The 17,812-nt window shown below is 39.6% G+C and overlaps 1 protein-coding gene across 9 annotated transcripts in view; it reads right to left on the bottom strand.

Annotated features, from left to right (window-relative positions):
• The window catches only part of ARMC9 (armadillo repeat containing 9), a 72,189-nt gene that overhangs the window by 45,201 nt on the left and 9,176 nt on the right, over nucleotides 1-17,812 (bottom strand). For 7 of the 9 annotated variants that reach the window (XR_010373872.1, XM_064457508.1, XM_064457507.1 and 4 more), the window contains exons 8-10: nucleotides 10,266-10,423; nucleotides 8,269-8,367; nucleotides 396-431 (exon numbers count right to left, since the gene is read on the bottom strand). Coding sequence is in view for 8 of the 9 variants with exons in the window: in XM_064457508.1 (XP_064313578.1) it covers nucleotides 396-431; nucleotides 8,269-8,367; nucleotides 10,266-10,423 (293 nt within the window). In the remaining variant the exon portion in view is untranslated. The remainder of the gene's footprint in view (nucleotides 1-395; nucleotides 432-8,268; nucleotides 8,368-10,265; nucleotides 10,424-17,812) is intronic. The other 2 variants (XM_064457505.1, XM_064457510.1) reach the window with 1 other exon arrangement.

The raw sequence follows: 17,812 nt of genomic DNA on the forward strand, positions 1-17,812 counted from the left end.
ACATTTATCTGCTTACGCAAAGGTGTTGTGGGATCAGCTGGTGTTGGCACACTTCAGAGGCATCATATGCTACATACATGGATGTTTGTGTGGAAGAAACAGTTGCTGTCTGCACTTTATAAGGAAGCTGTGTTTAATGTAAAAGTTGTGCAAAACTGCTCTTTTGGTGACGTTACATCTATTATGAAGCCATAAGCTTACTCAGAACTTCTATTCGTTCTCCATGCAGAAATCCCAAGCCTTGAACATTTTTTGGCTCTTTATAAACCATACAGTTAACGTATGACAAGTTAATATGCATGGAAAATTGTTACACATTGTGAAATGAAGAGAAATACAGATTGTGGCAGACTGCAGCAGGCAATATGAAAGGATATAAAGATATAGACACTTACATATCCGTCATCACAAGGGCTCATAGAGTAATATCCCTTTATGGGCAAACAGGCACACATTAAAATAAAGAAGATTAAAAAAAACAAGTTAACAGAAATAAATCACAGAGAAATGCACAGTTCTAAAAAAACCCAAAACAACAAATCGGAATTAGCTAAGAATTAACAGACTATTAGCTTTGAAAAGAAAAGTATAAGCACCTTCTCCCAACCCATGTACTTTTATGTTTTAGGACTGAAATCAGTGTGTCTTTCTTGCTATATATTTACAAGTTTTGCTTTCAACACCTGGCAACCACACCTAGTCTACACATTATTCCATAATAACTGTCAGTTAGAATAGCTACAAACCAAGCACTGACACATTTATGATTGAATATGACTTCTGTTGTTCACTGCACTGAAGCAGCTAAGATAGAGATACCAATGAATGTTATATCAATCAGAAGCCCTCAGCTTCTGAGGATGCAGCTGCAAGTATTCTCCATACTTGGTTTGGCTGGAGTTTCTCACCAGCATAATGAAAGCTGAAAGAGACAATTTAAGGTGTTTCAGCAATGTTATCAATTCCTCATCCCAACCAGCCTCCACGGATAAATAAAGAAAAAGTCTCTGGAGGGAAAACTAAGATTTAGTTACCAAAATAAAAATTAGCAATAAATCATGGTTTGAGTAGTTCAGTACAAAATATGCCATGTTCTCTTTAATTAGACTAAAATATTTAACTTAGAACAGCTTTGTATCTGAAAAGAACAGTCTTAATTCAAAATAAAAGTGCACAGTTCCACACAATGAAATAAGACCAACATTAATTATTCTGCTTCTACTCTTTTTGTGCAAATCTGCCAATACTTACTTTAGAGGACATATTTGTGTAGATGAATAAGTACATAAACACTGTATTTAGCAGGTTCCTCTTTAACAGACATATACAGCCTTATACAGAAGGTACAGGAAACTTGCCACTCTTCACTGTGAGCAGAAAATAAAGTTCTTTCTGTTCCTTAACAAATCTTAAGAATCTGACATTATACTTTTTATTATGACCACACTCAGAATTCTCTGATGTGAATGAGTTTTTCACTTCCATGGTGCTATACACACACACAGACAGTTCCTGGTGAACCTGCAGCAACTTGGAAGAAGACATTATATACCATATGAGCAGAAAAAAAACCCCTTCTCTTTGCTTACATAAAGAGGTAGGTTTCTTTCTTCTTTACCATATATAAGTGGTAACATATAAGAACCATCCCATGGACAGCGATAGACAAGACTGACACGTCATCCTAAGAAAAGCTTGCTTAGGGTAGATGCTGTTTGATGTAGTGTGCATATTATTTTTAAATGAAAGAGCATACATCCACACGCTTGGTGAATCCACTCTGAATGGTTCAGAGTAATAAATAAACCAAACCCAACCACTTCTGTTACCATCTCCTAGGTTCCATGTGGCCTCCTGGTGCAGAAAACTCTTTCACAAGTAAGAAATAGAATACGTGCCACCAACTATTACAGCTTGATGGCATGTTCACAAATGCAGTAAAAGCGTGTTTGAGGAAAAAAAACCATAGAATGGTAAGTTAAAAAAAATCCTCCTTGTTTATAGTTTGTAAATGACAGCTTAACTTTACAGAAGAGCTGGTGCTTTTGTCCAGTGACTGAACTTTAAATAATTTTTCCACAGCTTCAAGAGTTGTACCAAAAGATTCCTAAAACTTGCAAGGGACGTTAATTCAACTAATTGTAGCTACAGGTAAATATAATTGGACCAAACAGCAGTAAAAACATAATGGGCATTTAACCTATTCCATGACACAGGAACAATATATGCAAACAACTATACAGCTTTCTAGTCACAGAAAGATTCTCCAGGGGTTAACACACACCTTGACTATTGACAGAGATTGTGCGTCTGAAGAAGCAGTTCCACTTCTCTCTTTAATCCAAAGTTTAGAGAATCTTATTACATTACCCCTAATCCAAGAAATTCCAGGAAGGTGTACATCTTTCTTGAATCAGAAAATGTATTCATGCGTTTAAGACTTAAGAGCTACTTTCAATGGGGAATGAATGTACAATGCTTCAAAGATTAAAAAGCCAGAATCCTCTCAGCTTTATGATGTGTATTAAACAGAAAATTGCAGGCATCAAAAAACTACAACCCATGCTTCTTACCCACCAGACAAATCACTATTCAAAAGAAAAAAACAAATAAAAAGTAAAATTCAAGTAATCAAGACTATTAAAGATTTCACAGACTATGACAGATCACTGTATTTAAAAGTATTATTTTCAAAATTACCATTACCCACATCAGTTCCCTGTCAAAACGAACATTAGAAAGTGTCATGGTTTTGGCTGAGATAGAGTTAATTTTCTTCACAGTGACTAGTATGGGGCTGTGTTTTGGATTTGTGCTGAAAACAGTGTTGATAATGTGGAGATGTTTTAGTTGTTGCTAAGTAGCACTTACACTAGGTCAAGGACTTCTTCAGCTTCCCGTGCTCTGCCGGGTGCACAAGGCGCCGGGAGAGGACACAGCCAGGACAGCTGACCCCAACTGACCACAGGGACGTCCCATACCATATGGCATTGTGCTCAGTATATATAAAGCTGGGGGAAGAAGGAGGAAGGGGGGATGTTTGGAGTGATGGTGTTTGTCTTCCCAAGGAACCATTACATGTGATGGAGCCCTGCTTTCCTGGGGACGGCTGAACGTCTGCCTGCCGATGGGAAGCAGTGAATGAATTCCTTGTTTTGCTTTGCTTGCGCGAGGCTTTTCCTTTACTTATTAAGCTGTCTTTATCCCAACCCATGAATTTTCTCACTTTTACTCCGCCGATTCTCTCCCCTATTGCATCGGGGGAATGCGAGCGAGGGACTGCGTGGGGCTTCGTTGCTGACTGGGGCAAAACCACAACAGAAAGTCAGGAATCTGATTAAATCTGCAAATGAACGTTTCCTCAACTTGTCAGACCTAGTGTTCTGACCTCCTATTCTTAGATCCAGACCTTTTGCTTTGACGATTCTCTCATCTATCTTATCTCCCAATTCAGGGCCACCCGTGTCAAATATCATGATGAAAGATGGCAGTAACATTCAGCTGCAGCTAGAAAAAAGCCTTATGGTAAAATAGGGCTTTAAAGATGCCTTGGAAACATCTCCCAACTATCACAGTAGTGTGGCCACTCTCCCACTACATGCAGCAGATGCATCCTGTTAATGGACTGTAGAGCAGCTCACAAGTTGACCCAGGAGGTCACAGAACTGGCAAGAGGCATGAAGTTGCTCTGTGAAACAATGAGATCCAAGCCAGCTTACCAGAGAGCACAAAGCAACAGCCAGCACCAGAAGCCCTTGCTAAATAAGACTTCATGGGTATTATTACACTGAGAAAGTCTTTTGGTTAAGAGACATCATTGCCTCAGGTCTTACAGCCAGTTTGGTAAGAAAGACTCGTTCAGTGATTTGTCCTCCTGATACAAATTTCTTCCAGTATGAAAGGACAGGTCTTCATCCACGGGGCAGGGGGGCAAACCAGGAAGTTGAAGTTTGTACAATAACAGCACACATTAGTAAGTGATACATGCTACCTTTATTGTCATTTCAAAGCCTGAGACCTCAAGGCTTCATATTACACAATACTACTTTCCTGACATTAAAAACAGAGCACAGAATACAATGCACTGGGAACAAGATCAAGTTGCAGACAAATAAAGCTACCAAGGATATAATCCGAGGCATACTTTTTAATTTCCTTGGGCAATACTTCATTTTGATTACAGCACCGGTACAGTCCTCCTCTCCAGTATAACTACCAGTGTAGTGTAGCTGATTTAACAAAATATGCTGCAGAGCTCAAGTACACATCTCGGAGAGTGATGGAGCTTTAGTGTTTTGTGCTCTCAGAACCTGCTCCCAAACCTAGATTGTACCCTGGGTTGCACCAGTATAGCTAACTGAATTCAAGCACCTCCTCTTTCCAAACTATGTAATGCACATCCACATGTCCCCTAAGTAAAAACAGTAGAAATTTAAGCCTGCATGTCAGTACAACAAAAAAAGTAATTTCCTTGTTAATGATTTTCTTTCTTGCTCATCTATTTAGAGATACTGATCTGCCAAAACTAATTTATTTAGGGGTCTGGTCCTGACATCGGTGATGTTAGTGAGATAGGGTCAAATCTTGAATACTCAAGGCAAAGTCAGGAAAAAAGCCCAAAACCCCAAAACAAACCACCGTATTTAATGCCTGCCAAAACTCTTTAGATGTTGCCTTTTTTTTTTTTTTTTTTTTAAAACCTCTCACTTATCTTGTCTACAGAGTGACCTAATGGTAAATATGAGCAAAAGAGCTGTCCCTCTGCTAGTCTCTTCCCTGTGCAATTATACAGGTGACTGCGCCTTACAGCAGGAGTTTTGTGAAATGGAGTAGCTGGAAAGACCACATTCTAGTGTCTCTAATTAGTTATGAGCAAAAAGCGAAGGGACCTTCCAATACAAATCCAGCACAGATGCTGCAAACTCATGCTACTACTTAGTCTGGGCCACAATGCCTCCAGCTTTATTCCAAAACTTATGTAAAAACCTGAAACCACTTAAAAGATAGAACAATAACCTCTAAGTGTATAACAATGAGGTATTTGGAATCCTTGAAGAAAAAGTAATGGGATACCTTAGTGGCCTAGTGGCAAACAGTCAGAATTTGGTTTTTAGTCCATCTCATCTGGTTTCCTGGATCAACAGAGTCAGGGAGTGGTTAGAAGTATTTTGGGATGATGAAGAAGGAGTCTCATTTTTCTTCTCAGAAGACGGACTATATATTTTTTTTTCTTATGCTTATTTGCATTTCTACATGTTTGCTATTCATGTATGAAACCAGAACTCTCTACATGGGAAATAATAAAATATGATCAATCAAGTGTGGACAAAAGGATAAGATAAGGAAACCTGGTTATGATGCAGTGAAGGTCTACACAGGAAGACTGTGATTAGCTCCCCAAAAAGTTGGCTCAGATGGCCTATGTGTGTGGGTCTGCTTATAGAAACAACATTAGATTTCAACCACAGTAGCTACTATAACCTCACTGTCAAGGAGTGACCTAAACTAGTTGAGAAACCCTTAATCTAAACAGTCTCAGTGCTATAGCTGTCCTGGTCCTTCATTAGAGAACTTTGCTGGCACAGCAACTGCCTCAAATAGTGTGGGGATCTGAGCCATAAAGTCACACAGAAATAGTTATGCTAGTAAAACCTAGTATAAAAATAGATAAAATTGTGCCAGAAGAACACAGCTTTACTCAGCTTAACCTAATTTGGGACAGAAGGAGGCAAAAATTTACTTCCAGGAGGGAAAAAATCCATCACCAACAAATACTCTTTCTCTGACCTACCTACATAGCTGGAGACTGTGCTAAAGTGGCCATAGTGGCATAAGTACAGTGGCAAAGGTGCTTCTGGAGCAGAAATACTTTTAGAGACACTTTTAGAGAAGCAGCAGTAAATAAACATGATGCACAAGATCAAGAATCATTTCACATGGAGCATTTTTTAGTAGAAGGAAACAGAGGAAGTATGGCTGCAAAAGATTTTGAGCAGTCACCTAGTCCGTGCTGGAGGCCAAGCATCAACCATTCCTGGTAAGTGGTAACTGTTTGTCTACCTTTTTCTTAAAAACATCTGGTGACAGAGATTCTGGCTGAAATACTGTGCTTATACAGTGCTGCTTACCCACTTCTTCAGTGATCACTTATTTTCCTTAAAACTCTTAAAAGTCTTTTTTCCATAGAGAAGGAAACAGATGCCTATACCTAAAGGCTTTACAAACAGTACAAGGACAGATACTTATGCTAAAATAGCATATGTGATAGCAGTACAGAAGGACATATGCAGTCTAGGAATAATCCACCCAGCTTTCACCAGCCAAAACACAGCTTCATCCACTTCTGCACTCTTTGCAGAGCACATAAAGAAACAAATCAGCACCTTGCATAAGGATGACACACTTCCCTCTGCCTCCTTCCCAAAAAGGTTCAAGAGATCAAAGGATCAACTTATGACAGAAAGAAAAGAAATAATAAGAGCAAAACCCTGGGCAAATAGAGTTCCTTCAAAGCACAGGAGAAGAGGAGAAACCTTGATGCAGAGAGCATGTGGCTGTAGAGAATGGGTGTTCTCAGTACAGGGAAGGGGAGCTGGGAAACACACACAATCCCAACATTAGATAGCAAAAATGCAGAAGACCACTGGGTTACATAAAGCATTGTCTCAGAAAGCCTTTAGCAGGGAAAGAGGGAAGACTCCCAAAAACCGTTGGTCAGAAGAAACATGGGGGGGTGGGTATATTATGGGGTGGGAGATGGCATAACCATACACTACAGACATGGTGTAAATCTGAGGAGAAAAAAGTTACAGAGAGCCCCTAATGTTGAGGTAGCAGACAAACAGAGATACCGGTTCCTTCCTGAAACCCTGGGATATGCAGCCTGCAAAAGCTGCTAAGAGTGCAGCTCCTAAATACATGTCAAGTTACAGAAAGGCATTCTGACCATTAACAGCGAAGCGAGGGCATTTAAAACAGCTTGAAGAGTGATGAGGAATAATATTTATCTCTGAAAATATTAGCACATAGTAAGGAAAAGGGAACATTTTTATTATCTACTCATCTTTCTGCATCACATTTTTCAGGAGGAACAAAATGTACCCATAGCGTCATTGTTATTAAAAACCTTGGCTAGAATAAGAGGCAAGAATCTTATTTTCTTCTGCTTTTCCTTTGACACTTCACAAAGCTCTCTTACTATAAAGTTAAGTATACATGAATGGCTGCCATGGCAAAAGCAATAAGCACAGCTCATGACTTTGGCTTGTTGTTGTAAAGCAGTGGCATACAATATTTTAATATTAAAAATATTAAAATGTTGTTGTCATGCCATTTTAATGTTAATGCTTATTTGAAAAATTTGAACAAGCTAGGTATTAAAAAAAGGCTGTACCACTGAACAGCTCTTACGCTATCATTAAGTCATTTAAAATTTCACACCCCTGGCACAGTTTCACTAGAACTCTAGAAACTGTCCTTAGCTGGTTCTGCTGCTGGGGGGGGTGGGGGAAGCTCCAAGTCTATTTAGGCAGAAGACATCAAGCAGAACATTAATGGGCACAAGCACCTACGGCAGCTATCTATGCTGCAGCCATCTGAAAAAGAACAAGAGGCTGGTGAAGAGGGAAGAAAAAACCCCTAGAGATCCCAAGCTGCTTATCAATAAGGTCAAAGCCCATCATGTAAATCAAGAGGGTGTCTTAGGTGTATCATCTAACTGCCCATCTATCAACTAGCTCTTACAAAAAAGGGAAGTCCTCCCTTCCTCCTCTTTTCCCCACTTGTTCTCATGATCCTGTCTGATGCTTCTGCTTTAGCTGGCTAAGCTAATTCACTCTGGGGTTATAGAAACATCACTGACAGCAGAAAGGACCAAGGCATGTGTCCGAAGCTGAGCAACGCCACCCCTTCTTTTTAGATAAATTAAATTGGCTAAGATGTGCCACTAAACCACACTCAGGACATTAGTTTTAGGTTTTTGTTGTTGTTGTTTTGGGTTTTTTGTTTGTGGTTTTTGTTTTGTTTTTTTACTTACTGTTATCATAACATCATAAAATCATACTTATGCAGCTATGACAGTGTAACCATGTAACCATGTCATTCACCAGCATTTGAGATCAACAAAACCTTATGTATTGCCACATTCTTATACAAGCTTGCACACATTATGTTTTGTCTTCACTATCTCACATTCATTTTTCAATATACAGCTTAAGTGGTATTGTCTTTTGAGATAGTTACTGTAAAAACCCAAACATTAATACTTACAGTTCCAGGCCTTGTGAAGTCAATACTATGTGCTACACTTTGTCTCATCTGGTTGCTAAACAAGCGAACACAAACACTTTGAAGATACTCTGGCGTGATCTAAAAATTACGAAACATAAAGAGAGAACAGGATTATATAAAACTTACACTTTCTACCAAACAAGTATTTTTATACTAAAGGTTCTTTTGGTTTTTTAAGAGGGCAAGAAATCACACACCTGAGACTCATTGATGCAAGCACAAGGTTTACACTGCAACTACACTTCTGTTCAGAAATTAAGAAAATAGTAAGCTCTCTCGATCTGGGAACAGTTATGCTATTCTCAAGACTAAGGCCAAACACCTTCAGAGAGTCTAGAAGTAAAACAGCGTTTGTCACGCCTCTGTTTGCATACAGATTTTCCTCAATCAAAAGGTAAGTAAATTGTCCAACGGTAAGTATGAAGCAGTTTTGTGCTTTAGACTTTGACAATTATATGCTGATGTGTTGTCTAGCTAAAGAACAGAATTTACACAGCGGTCTTGTATAGCAAAGAGAATAAATATGAATTACACAGTACAGCACTTTGTGTTTCAATGCAAAACATCTCAGCGGGTTTAGGTTTTGTTTTGGGAAATCTATACCACAATAAACTACTTAATTTCAGAACAGTTATTAGCTTCCCCAAACAGAGCTGAGAGGACTGAGATTATAGAAATGTGAATGGGGACACTTCTGATATACTCAGACCTACAGCGAGACAACAAAACCCCTTCAAATTCAGAATGTTCTAACTTCAACACGATTTTATTCACTACCCAACTCCACTTTGGATTCAGAAATGACAGAAACCAAGATTCATAACAGAAGAGCACCCTCAGCTGGACACGCTTGGGAAGGATCAAATGACTACCCAGCACAAGGCTTACAAAGGAAATTAAAGGAAATTAAACAAGTATTGGCAAGAAAAGACAACCAGTGCCTGGTTACTCCACCACAGAAGGTAAGAGGAGCACTTGGAGAGCACTGAGTGTGAAATGGTAGGCAGCAAATGAACGACTATGCATTTCCTACTGATATCGAAGCTCCTGTCAGCAGATACCTTTCCCAATCTGCTATAAAGCAAAATCCATACCTACAGGCAAATTCTCCCTGCAGTAACTATGTGAGCAGACAGTGGTCCCAGATGCAGAGTAACAAACTACAAGATGTTCTCGCTAGTGACAGGAGGAAGGTACATACTGACTTTTCAGCAGGCAGCACAGGAACTCCTAAGTCATTCTCTCTGCTAACAATTCACAACTCCTTTAAAAGCATCTACAGGCCACCAACATCTGCCGTAAGACTAATCTTCAGGTTATACAGAAGATGTCATACAGAGGCATGCTCACAGAGAAGACAGCACAAAAGATGAAACATAAAATCATCTTTTTATAAAAAATACCCATAAGTTTTACCTTCTTCAGTCACATACACGCGGCCCATTTCATACAGTGAATAACCTATTTGTTCCTACTCCACTTCCCTTTACTAACTGAATCAACAAGTTCAGCTTAGCAGAACAGAGAGCAAAGCTTTTCCTCACAAAACTTTGGATGAGAAGATTTTTTCCACCACATTGTGACTTAAAACAGACCTGGCAGCAGTTTTAAATATACAACCACCTCTGATGGGCTAGATTGCAGTCAGTAATCACAGAAATGCCCTTGAGTCACTGCTGAATACCAAAGCTCAAAAGGGGACTCTCATAAGAGTTCTGAGATGTCTTGTGAGATGGTGATAATTTCTTCAAGATCTCCAAGCCAGCAGAATTCAATCCATCTTCTGCACTACTTTTATCACAGTACACAGGGGCAATGGAAGAATTTCTTATCCAAAGTACCATGTTTCATTAGTAAAGAGACAGAATACTTACAGAAATGCTCATAACTACAAAGTTTAACTCACTTTTTAGTGGCACACTGTCTCCATTTCCTGGGGGGTGAGGAAGCAAGTACACATCTGAGTCATTTCTTACCATCTTGCCATTGACTGTGGCCTCCAAGGAATCCACCAGCTCTGCAGTGACTCCAATGAGATTGTGGTAGTCCACCTGCATTTTGTTAAATCGTTTCAGGTAGGTCATGGTCCTGTGCTCAGATTCCACTAACTGTTGATGAAGATGTTGCAACATTTCTGTCAAGAGAATAATAAAAAAGAAATAACATCACCTTTTCAACTGAAAGGACAAAAGAACCCACAAGCACTTTTACTGCTCTGAAGGGACAACTTCAGCTGCTGCTGTGGAATTACTTTTAACCAAGGGGTGGAATTTCACTGCAAGGATAATTCCACACTGCTAGTGTGATTTCATTTCATTGCAACAGCTACAAGTATTTATTTTGCCTTAATTGCCCAAAGAAACAATTGCTTCATAGTTATAGCAGCAATACAACTATTAGACAGTAAACATCACTGAATAAATTTGTGAAGAGGATAGGGTTTTAAAGGTCTGTTAATACAAGAAGTTCCATGCTATCAGAGACAAAACAAAGCTGTGGGCATCAAATCAGAAGAATATGTGACAAAACGCAGCTCACACTTGGTTAGCTGAACTTGCTATCTGCAGATGAGGTTCATGCACTATCTTCTACATTCACTGAAGTAGCAGTGGGTAAAACACATTATCACACCAAGCAACTAGAAAGGTCAAGCAGACACTTCAAAGATAAAACAGTAAAACAGGAGAATGACAGTACCCAAAGATTCATGCCAGTGTTTGCTAGATCACACTGTGAGGCTGGGTGTTTTCTCCAGGTAATTTATAGAAATAGACCACTGATGGTCTATGGTTATGTAGTGCTTTGCTTATTGTAAAGTAAATACTAAGTCTTCTATCTTTTAAGGAAAATGGCACAACTCAGAGCAAAAAAAACCAACCAAACAACTTTCAAGTCATCCAGTTTCTATCTGTTATTAAATATTCACTGAATTCTTCAAAGTTGCAGGGAATTCTCTACCCCTGCACAAATTTTTTCATGTGATTCCATCATTTACTGGTTGATGGTTAGCTATATTAGTTACTTTTAGTGCCTTCAGTTTCTGAAAATAACTCAGATTTTTCTTTTATTTCTGTCTAAACAATTAAAAAAAGAGTTACATTTCTGATACATTTTGTTTCTTCAGGTACAATTACTTTAAAGATGAAAGAAGCAAACTAAGTATCAAAATCTGTAACCTCCATCCCAGTCTCAGACCTAGCCAAACTAGTGTTCTACATGGAAGACAGGCACGGAATCTGGAGCTGCGTAGCACAGTGCACATCTTCATGGCTGGACAAAACAATGAACGGAGGCAAAATAAGTCTATTGTAACTGCTGATGTTTATGTATTTCACTAGATCATTATGTTTTAAATTAGTTTGCTGAGAAGCCAGTTTTGCTCTAGTGTTGTGAAAATGGCATCGTGCCCATTTGCAGACTGAAAATTTACCATAGGACTTTCTGATAAACAATGGGCAGGAATCAGCTTGACTGCAGGGCTTCAGACAGAAGTAGGATTCATTTTCACAGATTTAAAAAAATTTTGGCTTAGAGTAGACCATTTCAAATACCCCAGTATGACACAGTTTAGGTCCAAACAGACCCAGAGGGAAAAAAACCCAAAGTAGCTAAGATGCAAAATTGGAAACTAGAAAAATTAGTTCCTATTTCTGGCTTTGAACAGACTGCACACAATCTTTGAGGAAACCATTATCCTTTTTCATTATTCACTGTCTCCATAAAGATGTAGATCATATGTTCATGTAAGATAGAAACATTGGGAAACATAACTGATATAAACAGAAATTTTTGGGACCCTTGTCTGGAGAATCCTAAGCAGTTCAGAGTTTCACTACACAGTTAATGCTTTGTGTTTAAAAAAAAGTAATCTCAGCATATAATACCTGGCAGATATGATAAACAAGCTCTGGAGAATTTAGGTGTAGTTATTTAAAAACTGTCCCTTGCACTTGCTTCCCTGCTCTCTTAACTCAGGCACAAACTTCTGCTGTCCCATGGCAGCTGGCACAGAGGTGGTAATCTTAAGCAGAGGGACGAATGGGGAGTGGAAGCGCTGTATTAGCACCATGGCTTATCTGGTAGAGTCTTCACAAGTTGCCTTCTACAATCGTAAGCTAGTTATTTCACAGGTAGTGATGTATACTAATCATGCACAAATATCTGCTAAACAACTTCCGACAAACTGCTTCAAAAAGCAATAAACACATGAATATAAGAGAGGCAAAACTAACAGAAAAATACTATTTAGGTAGAACCATTCATAAAGCTTCCATTACAAATGAAAAAGGTCCAAGTCATTAGATAGCTCTATGAATTCAGAAGTTGGAAATCACTTTAAAAGCTTATGGGTTTGGGGGTTTCTGCAAGAGCCTGCTTTCATCTCATTTATAAGAAAAGTTTATACTTTCATAAAATTTAGCAAAACTATCTCTAAAAGCCCCAATTAAAAAGAAAGTATGCATTAATAGACTTTAGCTATAAACTTCAGCTATAAGTTGTCTTAAAATACAGCATGGAATATAGAGAAGGTACATTTTCTTAATTCTAATCTGTATTTTCTGAAAATGTATGAGTTAAGGAAAAAAAAAAAAAGACAGTTGCTTTACTCTCTCAGCCTCCTCCCTTCTAAGAATGGTTGCTTTCTGAGAATCATTAATGAATCACAGCACTGTGCCCCTGCAGGTTTTGTGACTGACAGCTGATATCAAACTGCAAATCAAGCCACCCTTATAATATTTTTGTTATACTTTCTAGGAGGGAGCAAAAACTGGTGTGAAATAACAACAGAAGCTGAGACAAGCCACAGATCCTGTTCAAATCCAGCAAAAAAAGAAAAAACCAACAAAGAACACTAGGGTCAGCTCCCAGTAACATTAAGTAATCTTGCTGAGAGTGCCAAACTTTTTACAGTTCTTTAAGCTGTTAAATTCATCTCAACTGCATGCAGTATTCATCAACTTAAAAAATCAGAGGAGTTAAGATAGCTTCCAAAGACAACCCAAACTATTTTCCCTTGATAATAATTCAACTTTGATTTTATTTTTATTCCACAGCCATCACTGCTAAACTGCTACCACAGCTTTAATATGAGACAGCTCCAAAACAAGAATATTTTTCTAAACTGATAAAGATTCTGAGAGCAACCATTACACAAAACTAGCCACCTTTCAACACTTCATTCTTTTGCCTAGATGAGCAAATTGGAATACATTTTTATTTAACTGTGATACAACACATTTGATTCAGAAATTTCCAGAGGATGTATCTAGAGCATGACTTTCACTCAGAGGAAAGTTGGAAGCACCAACTCATGAAATCTAAACCTCATTATTTCCTTGTTTTTCATAGCTCAGTGGGGAAAATTTCCAGTGATGAAAATATGTCTTCCAACTAAAGTCAGCAGGAAAAACTACATAACCAAAACTCAATGCTGCATGAATGCTAGTCTTGGCAACTAAGAGTCAGGGTCCAATTTACCCCTTGCCTATAAAATCCTGGGATTATCAATTACAAACACTGGTCTTAACTAAGAAAAGAGAGTCAAGAGAAGAATCAGAGTCTTGACAAATCTTGCCTTTTTTCTATCACTAGCTTCTCACATGTAAGTAATTTTACAAAAAAACTGGAAAAATATTTCATTAAAGTTCCTCTTACAAAGAGGGCAGGAAGCTGACCCAAGTACAGACAGCTGTTGGAAGAGCTGGTCCTGTGCTGCCCCATTCCCCCCTTGCATTCCTGCCATTTCCTCATAACCAATAACAGTGTGATGCAGACAGATCAGGAGCTACCAGTCCAGGTAAAAATTTAGTTGCTTGTTTAAAATGTTGTATCATTGCCATCTGAGTCAGAATAGGGGAGAAGGAAAGAGTGCCTTTTAGAGGCCGTCCACATTTAAGTCACCTTGCAGCAGTAATCAAACTGCACCCGTAATAGGAAGCAGAGAATAACACAACACATTTGGGTTCTCTCTTTCCCTCTCCCAGACACAACTTCCAATACTGACAAACGCCTTCTACATCTGATAAGCTTATGGGGAAAAAAGCTCTGGACCTAATACCTACCAGAACCATTATTCATCTGTGGAGGAAAAGAGGGGAAAATAAAGGACAGAGGACTAACCTCCTGGTTTAGGAAGATACAGCATAAAGTAAAGCCTGATCTTCAGAAGATGCTGGCATTAAGCACCACCTGAACTACTGCATGTTTCTACCAGTATTCTTGCCTGCTCTCTCATGTACGTAACTGACAAGCTTTTGTAATACTTTGACTCCAGTTCCTATGATCACCCAAGGCATTACACATATGCACATAATTCCACAACAAGCTTTTCTCTCTAAGTGAGAGATTGGTCATTATTCTTCATGATGACTTACCTACACCTCAAACATGCTTCCTGAACTTGTATTTGCTCCCTCTGTCTCTCTAATCTCAGCCACACTCATACTTTGCTAGAAGCACTGACTCTGGCCAGATTGAGTTCCTGCATACAATGCAACAGAGCTCTCAGCAGAGCAGTTGCAGGTGCCAAGAGCTGCTGTCAGACACCAGGGCTCCTTAGGTGACACTGAAACATTGCTCTTAGAAGAGGCAGTATTTGCTTTGTCTCCTTCTTGCTTGCCTCATTTCCATAAAAATTACTATCCATATTCTAAACTGACATCTTTCCACATTAATAGCCATTCAGACTACAGCAAATCTTGACAGACAGGTAGGTCACACTTCAGCTTCTCTTGTGTGGCAGCCTGACACACTTCCTCCACTCTTCCCTTTCCTGAAAGGGTGGAGGAGAGGCTGTGAACTCATCCACAGATTTGTAATAAAACAGTGAAGGGGACAGTAGCTCAATACACTTCCAAACGCTTCATTCCCTCCGTTCCTGTTAGCACAGAGGACACAGAGAAGGTTTGAAGCTATCTGTGCAAGATGCCACGCATTCTGCAATTCTCTTTCCAGCCAAACCGAAAACATACTAGAGAGCTCTAAGTTAAGCACAACTGCTACAGAGATCGCTTTGGAAGTCAAACAGGTATTAAAGTTCTTTTAGCAAATGGGTAAAAAAGCCAGACTGTAGCAGGTTAATCAGGAAAGGTAAACACACTAAACTCTCCAGGACAGCCTCAAGAGCATATGTACCACCCCACCCAAGCTTGAAGTGCTTCAGTATGTCAGACTAATGACTGGTAACTATTTACAAAAGCCTGTTTTCAGGACTCTTTGCCATACTGCTCTTCATTTACATGTTGCCTATTAACTTTCTTTGCATTTCTCCTTCACTGATAAAGTAAACACCCTCCAACAGCAAGTATGTACTGTGGATCCCATGTGATTTGAACAGCAAACAGCAGAAATAACCTCCCAGATCCAAAACTTTCATACAAGACAGGCCTCAAGTAACCTTTATGAAAAATCCAAACCAACTCAGGCTCCAAGGCACGTAACAAATCTACAAATTAAAGCTGGCCTGCATGGATTCAATACCATGACAGTCCCTGTACTTGTATAAAGCACAGAACCTGTCCAAATAAAAAATAGTTAGACCCAAAATAATTCAGGTTAGTTATCATGTAGTTATTTCTTTTTAATCAGAGTATGGAATTATTGCCTTCAGGAAAGTCTGCCTCAAGGAAAAAGAGTAACTTCTGGAAAATAAAAATCCACAAAGATCTTTCCATTATTCAGTGAAAGTCTAATGCAACACAAAGCACAAAATAAGAAAGAAAATATCTGGAACTCACTGTGGGAGATGAGCCTAACTTTCTCCTTAATTCGATCTACAAATAGTAAATCCTCAGTGTAAAATTACAGATTAAAATAGAATCATAGAATCATTAAGGTTGGAAAAGACCTCAAGGATCATCAAGTCCAACCACCAACCCAACACCCCCATGCCTCCTAAACCATGTCCTGAAGTGCCACGTCTACATGGTTTTTGAACACCTCCAGGGGTGGTGACCCCACCACCTCTCTGGGCAGCCTGTTCCAATGCCTGACCACTCTTGCAGTGAAGAAATTTCTCCTAACAGCCAATCTAAACCTCCCCTGACACAGCTTGAGGCCATTGCCTCTCATCCTATTGCTAGTAACTTGGGAGAAGAGACCAACACCTTCCTCACTACAACCTCCTTTCAGGTAGCTGTAGAGAGCGATAAGGTCTCCCCTCAGCCTCCTCCAGGCTAAACACCCCCAGCTCCCTCAGCCGCTCCTCATAAGACTTGTTCTCCAGACCTTTCACCAGGTTCATTTCCTTTCTGTGGACATGCTCCTGCACCTCTGTGTTCTCCTTGTGCTGAGGGGCCTGAAACTGAATACAGTGCTCGAGATAGGGCCTCACCACTCAAGAGGAAACATAATTTTAGGAACCCAGTTGGGCTCATATAAATCCCTACCAATAAAGTGAAAACAGATAGTCAAGTGAAAAAAAATTAATACAAGGGAGCTTGGAACCTAAGTTCTATTTATTGAACTGATTTTTAAAAGGCACATATTTCAAGTACCATCAGCACCTAACAGGATTCAGTGCTGAAATGACTATTTTTTTAAAGGACCCCAATTCACTTACACACTGAAGTGTGTATGAACAACTTACCTAAAAATGCAACACATCAGAGAATCATACTTACATTAATACATTCTTATTCAGGAGATACAAATATGTACTATTTTAGGAGTTTAAACAGCATGACTGAATTGGAACAAAAATCAACCTTTTCTAAGATCATCAGTCATCAGAATGACTGAATGAGATTTGATATCTGGAGCACGCAGATAGGCATAAGCAGGTATGGGAAAGGAATCTGAGGAAACTTACTTTAATCGTAACTGAAACTGGAGAGCTGGTATGCACTTTGTACAGAGTTCTCCACTTGTTTTTACCATATTTAGGTATGCTAAGGCACATGGAGGACTGGAGGAGATCCAAGGCAGCCAGCATGGCTTCACCAAGGGCAAGTCCTGCCATCTATGATGGAGTGATTATATCAGTGGACAAGGGAAGAGCTATGGGTGTCATTTATCTAGACTTCTGGGAGAACATGTCAAAGACCTTACATAGTATCCTTCTCTCTAAACTGGAGAGAGATGGATTTGATGGGTGGACGGTTCAGTGGATAAGGAACTGGGTGGATGGCTGCATCCAGAGGGTCGTGGTCAATGGCTCAACATCCAGACAGAGACCAGTGACAAGTGGTGTCCCTCAGGGGTCTGTACTGGGACCAGTACTATTTAGTATCTTCATCAGTCACAGACAGTAGGATCAAGTGCACCCTCAGCAAGTTTGCAGATGACACCAAGCTGAGCAGTGCAGTTGAAATGCCAGAAGGACGGGATGTTATCCAGAGAGACCGGGACAAGCTGGAGAGGTGGGCCTGTGAGAACTTCATGAGGTTCAACAAGGCCAAGAGCAAGGGCCTGCACCTGGATCAGGGAAACCACTGGTATCAATACAGGCTGGGGGATGAAGAGATTGACAGTAGCCCTGCAGAGAAGGACTTGGGGGTACTGGTGAACGGAAAGCTGGGCATGA

The sequence above is a fragment of the Phalacrocorax carbo genome, chromosome 7 (assembly GCF_963921805.1).
Source record: "Phalacrocorax carbo chromosome 7, bPhaCar2.1, whole genome shotgun sequence".
NCBI classification, from domain to species: domain Eukaryota; kingdom Metazoa; phylum Chordata; class Aves; order Suliformes; family Phalacrocoracidae; genus Phalacrocorax; species Phalacrocorax carbo.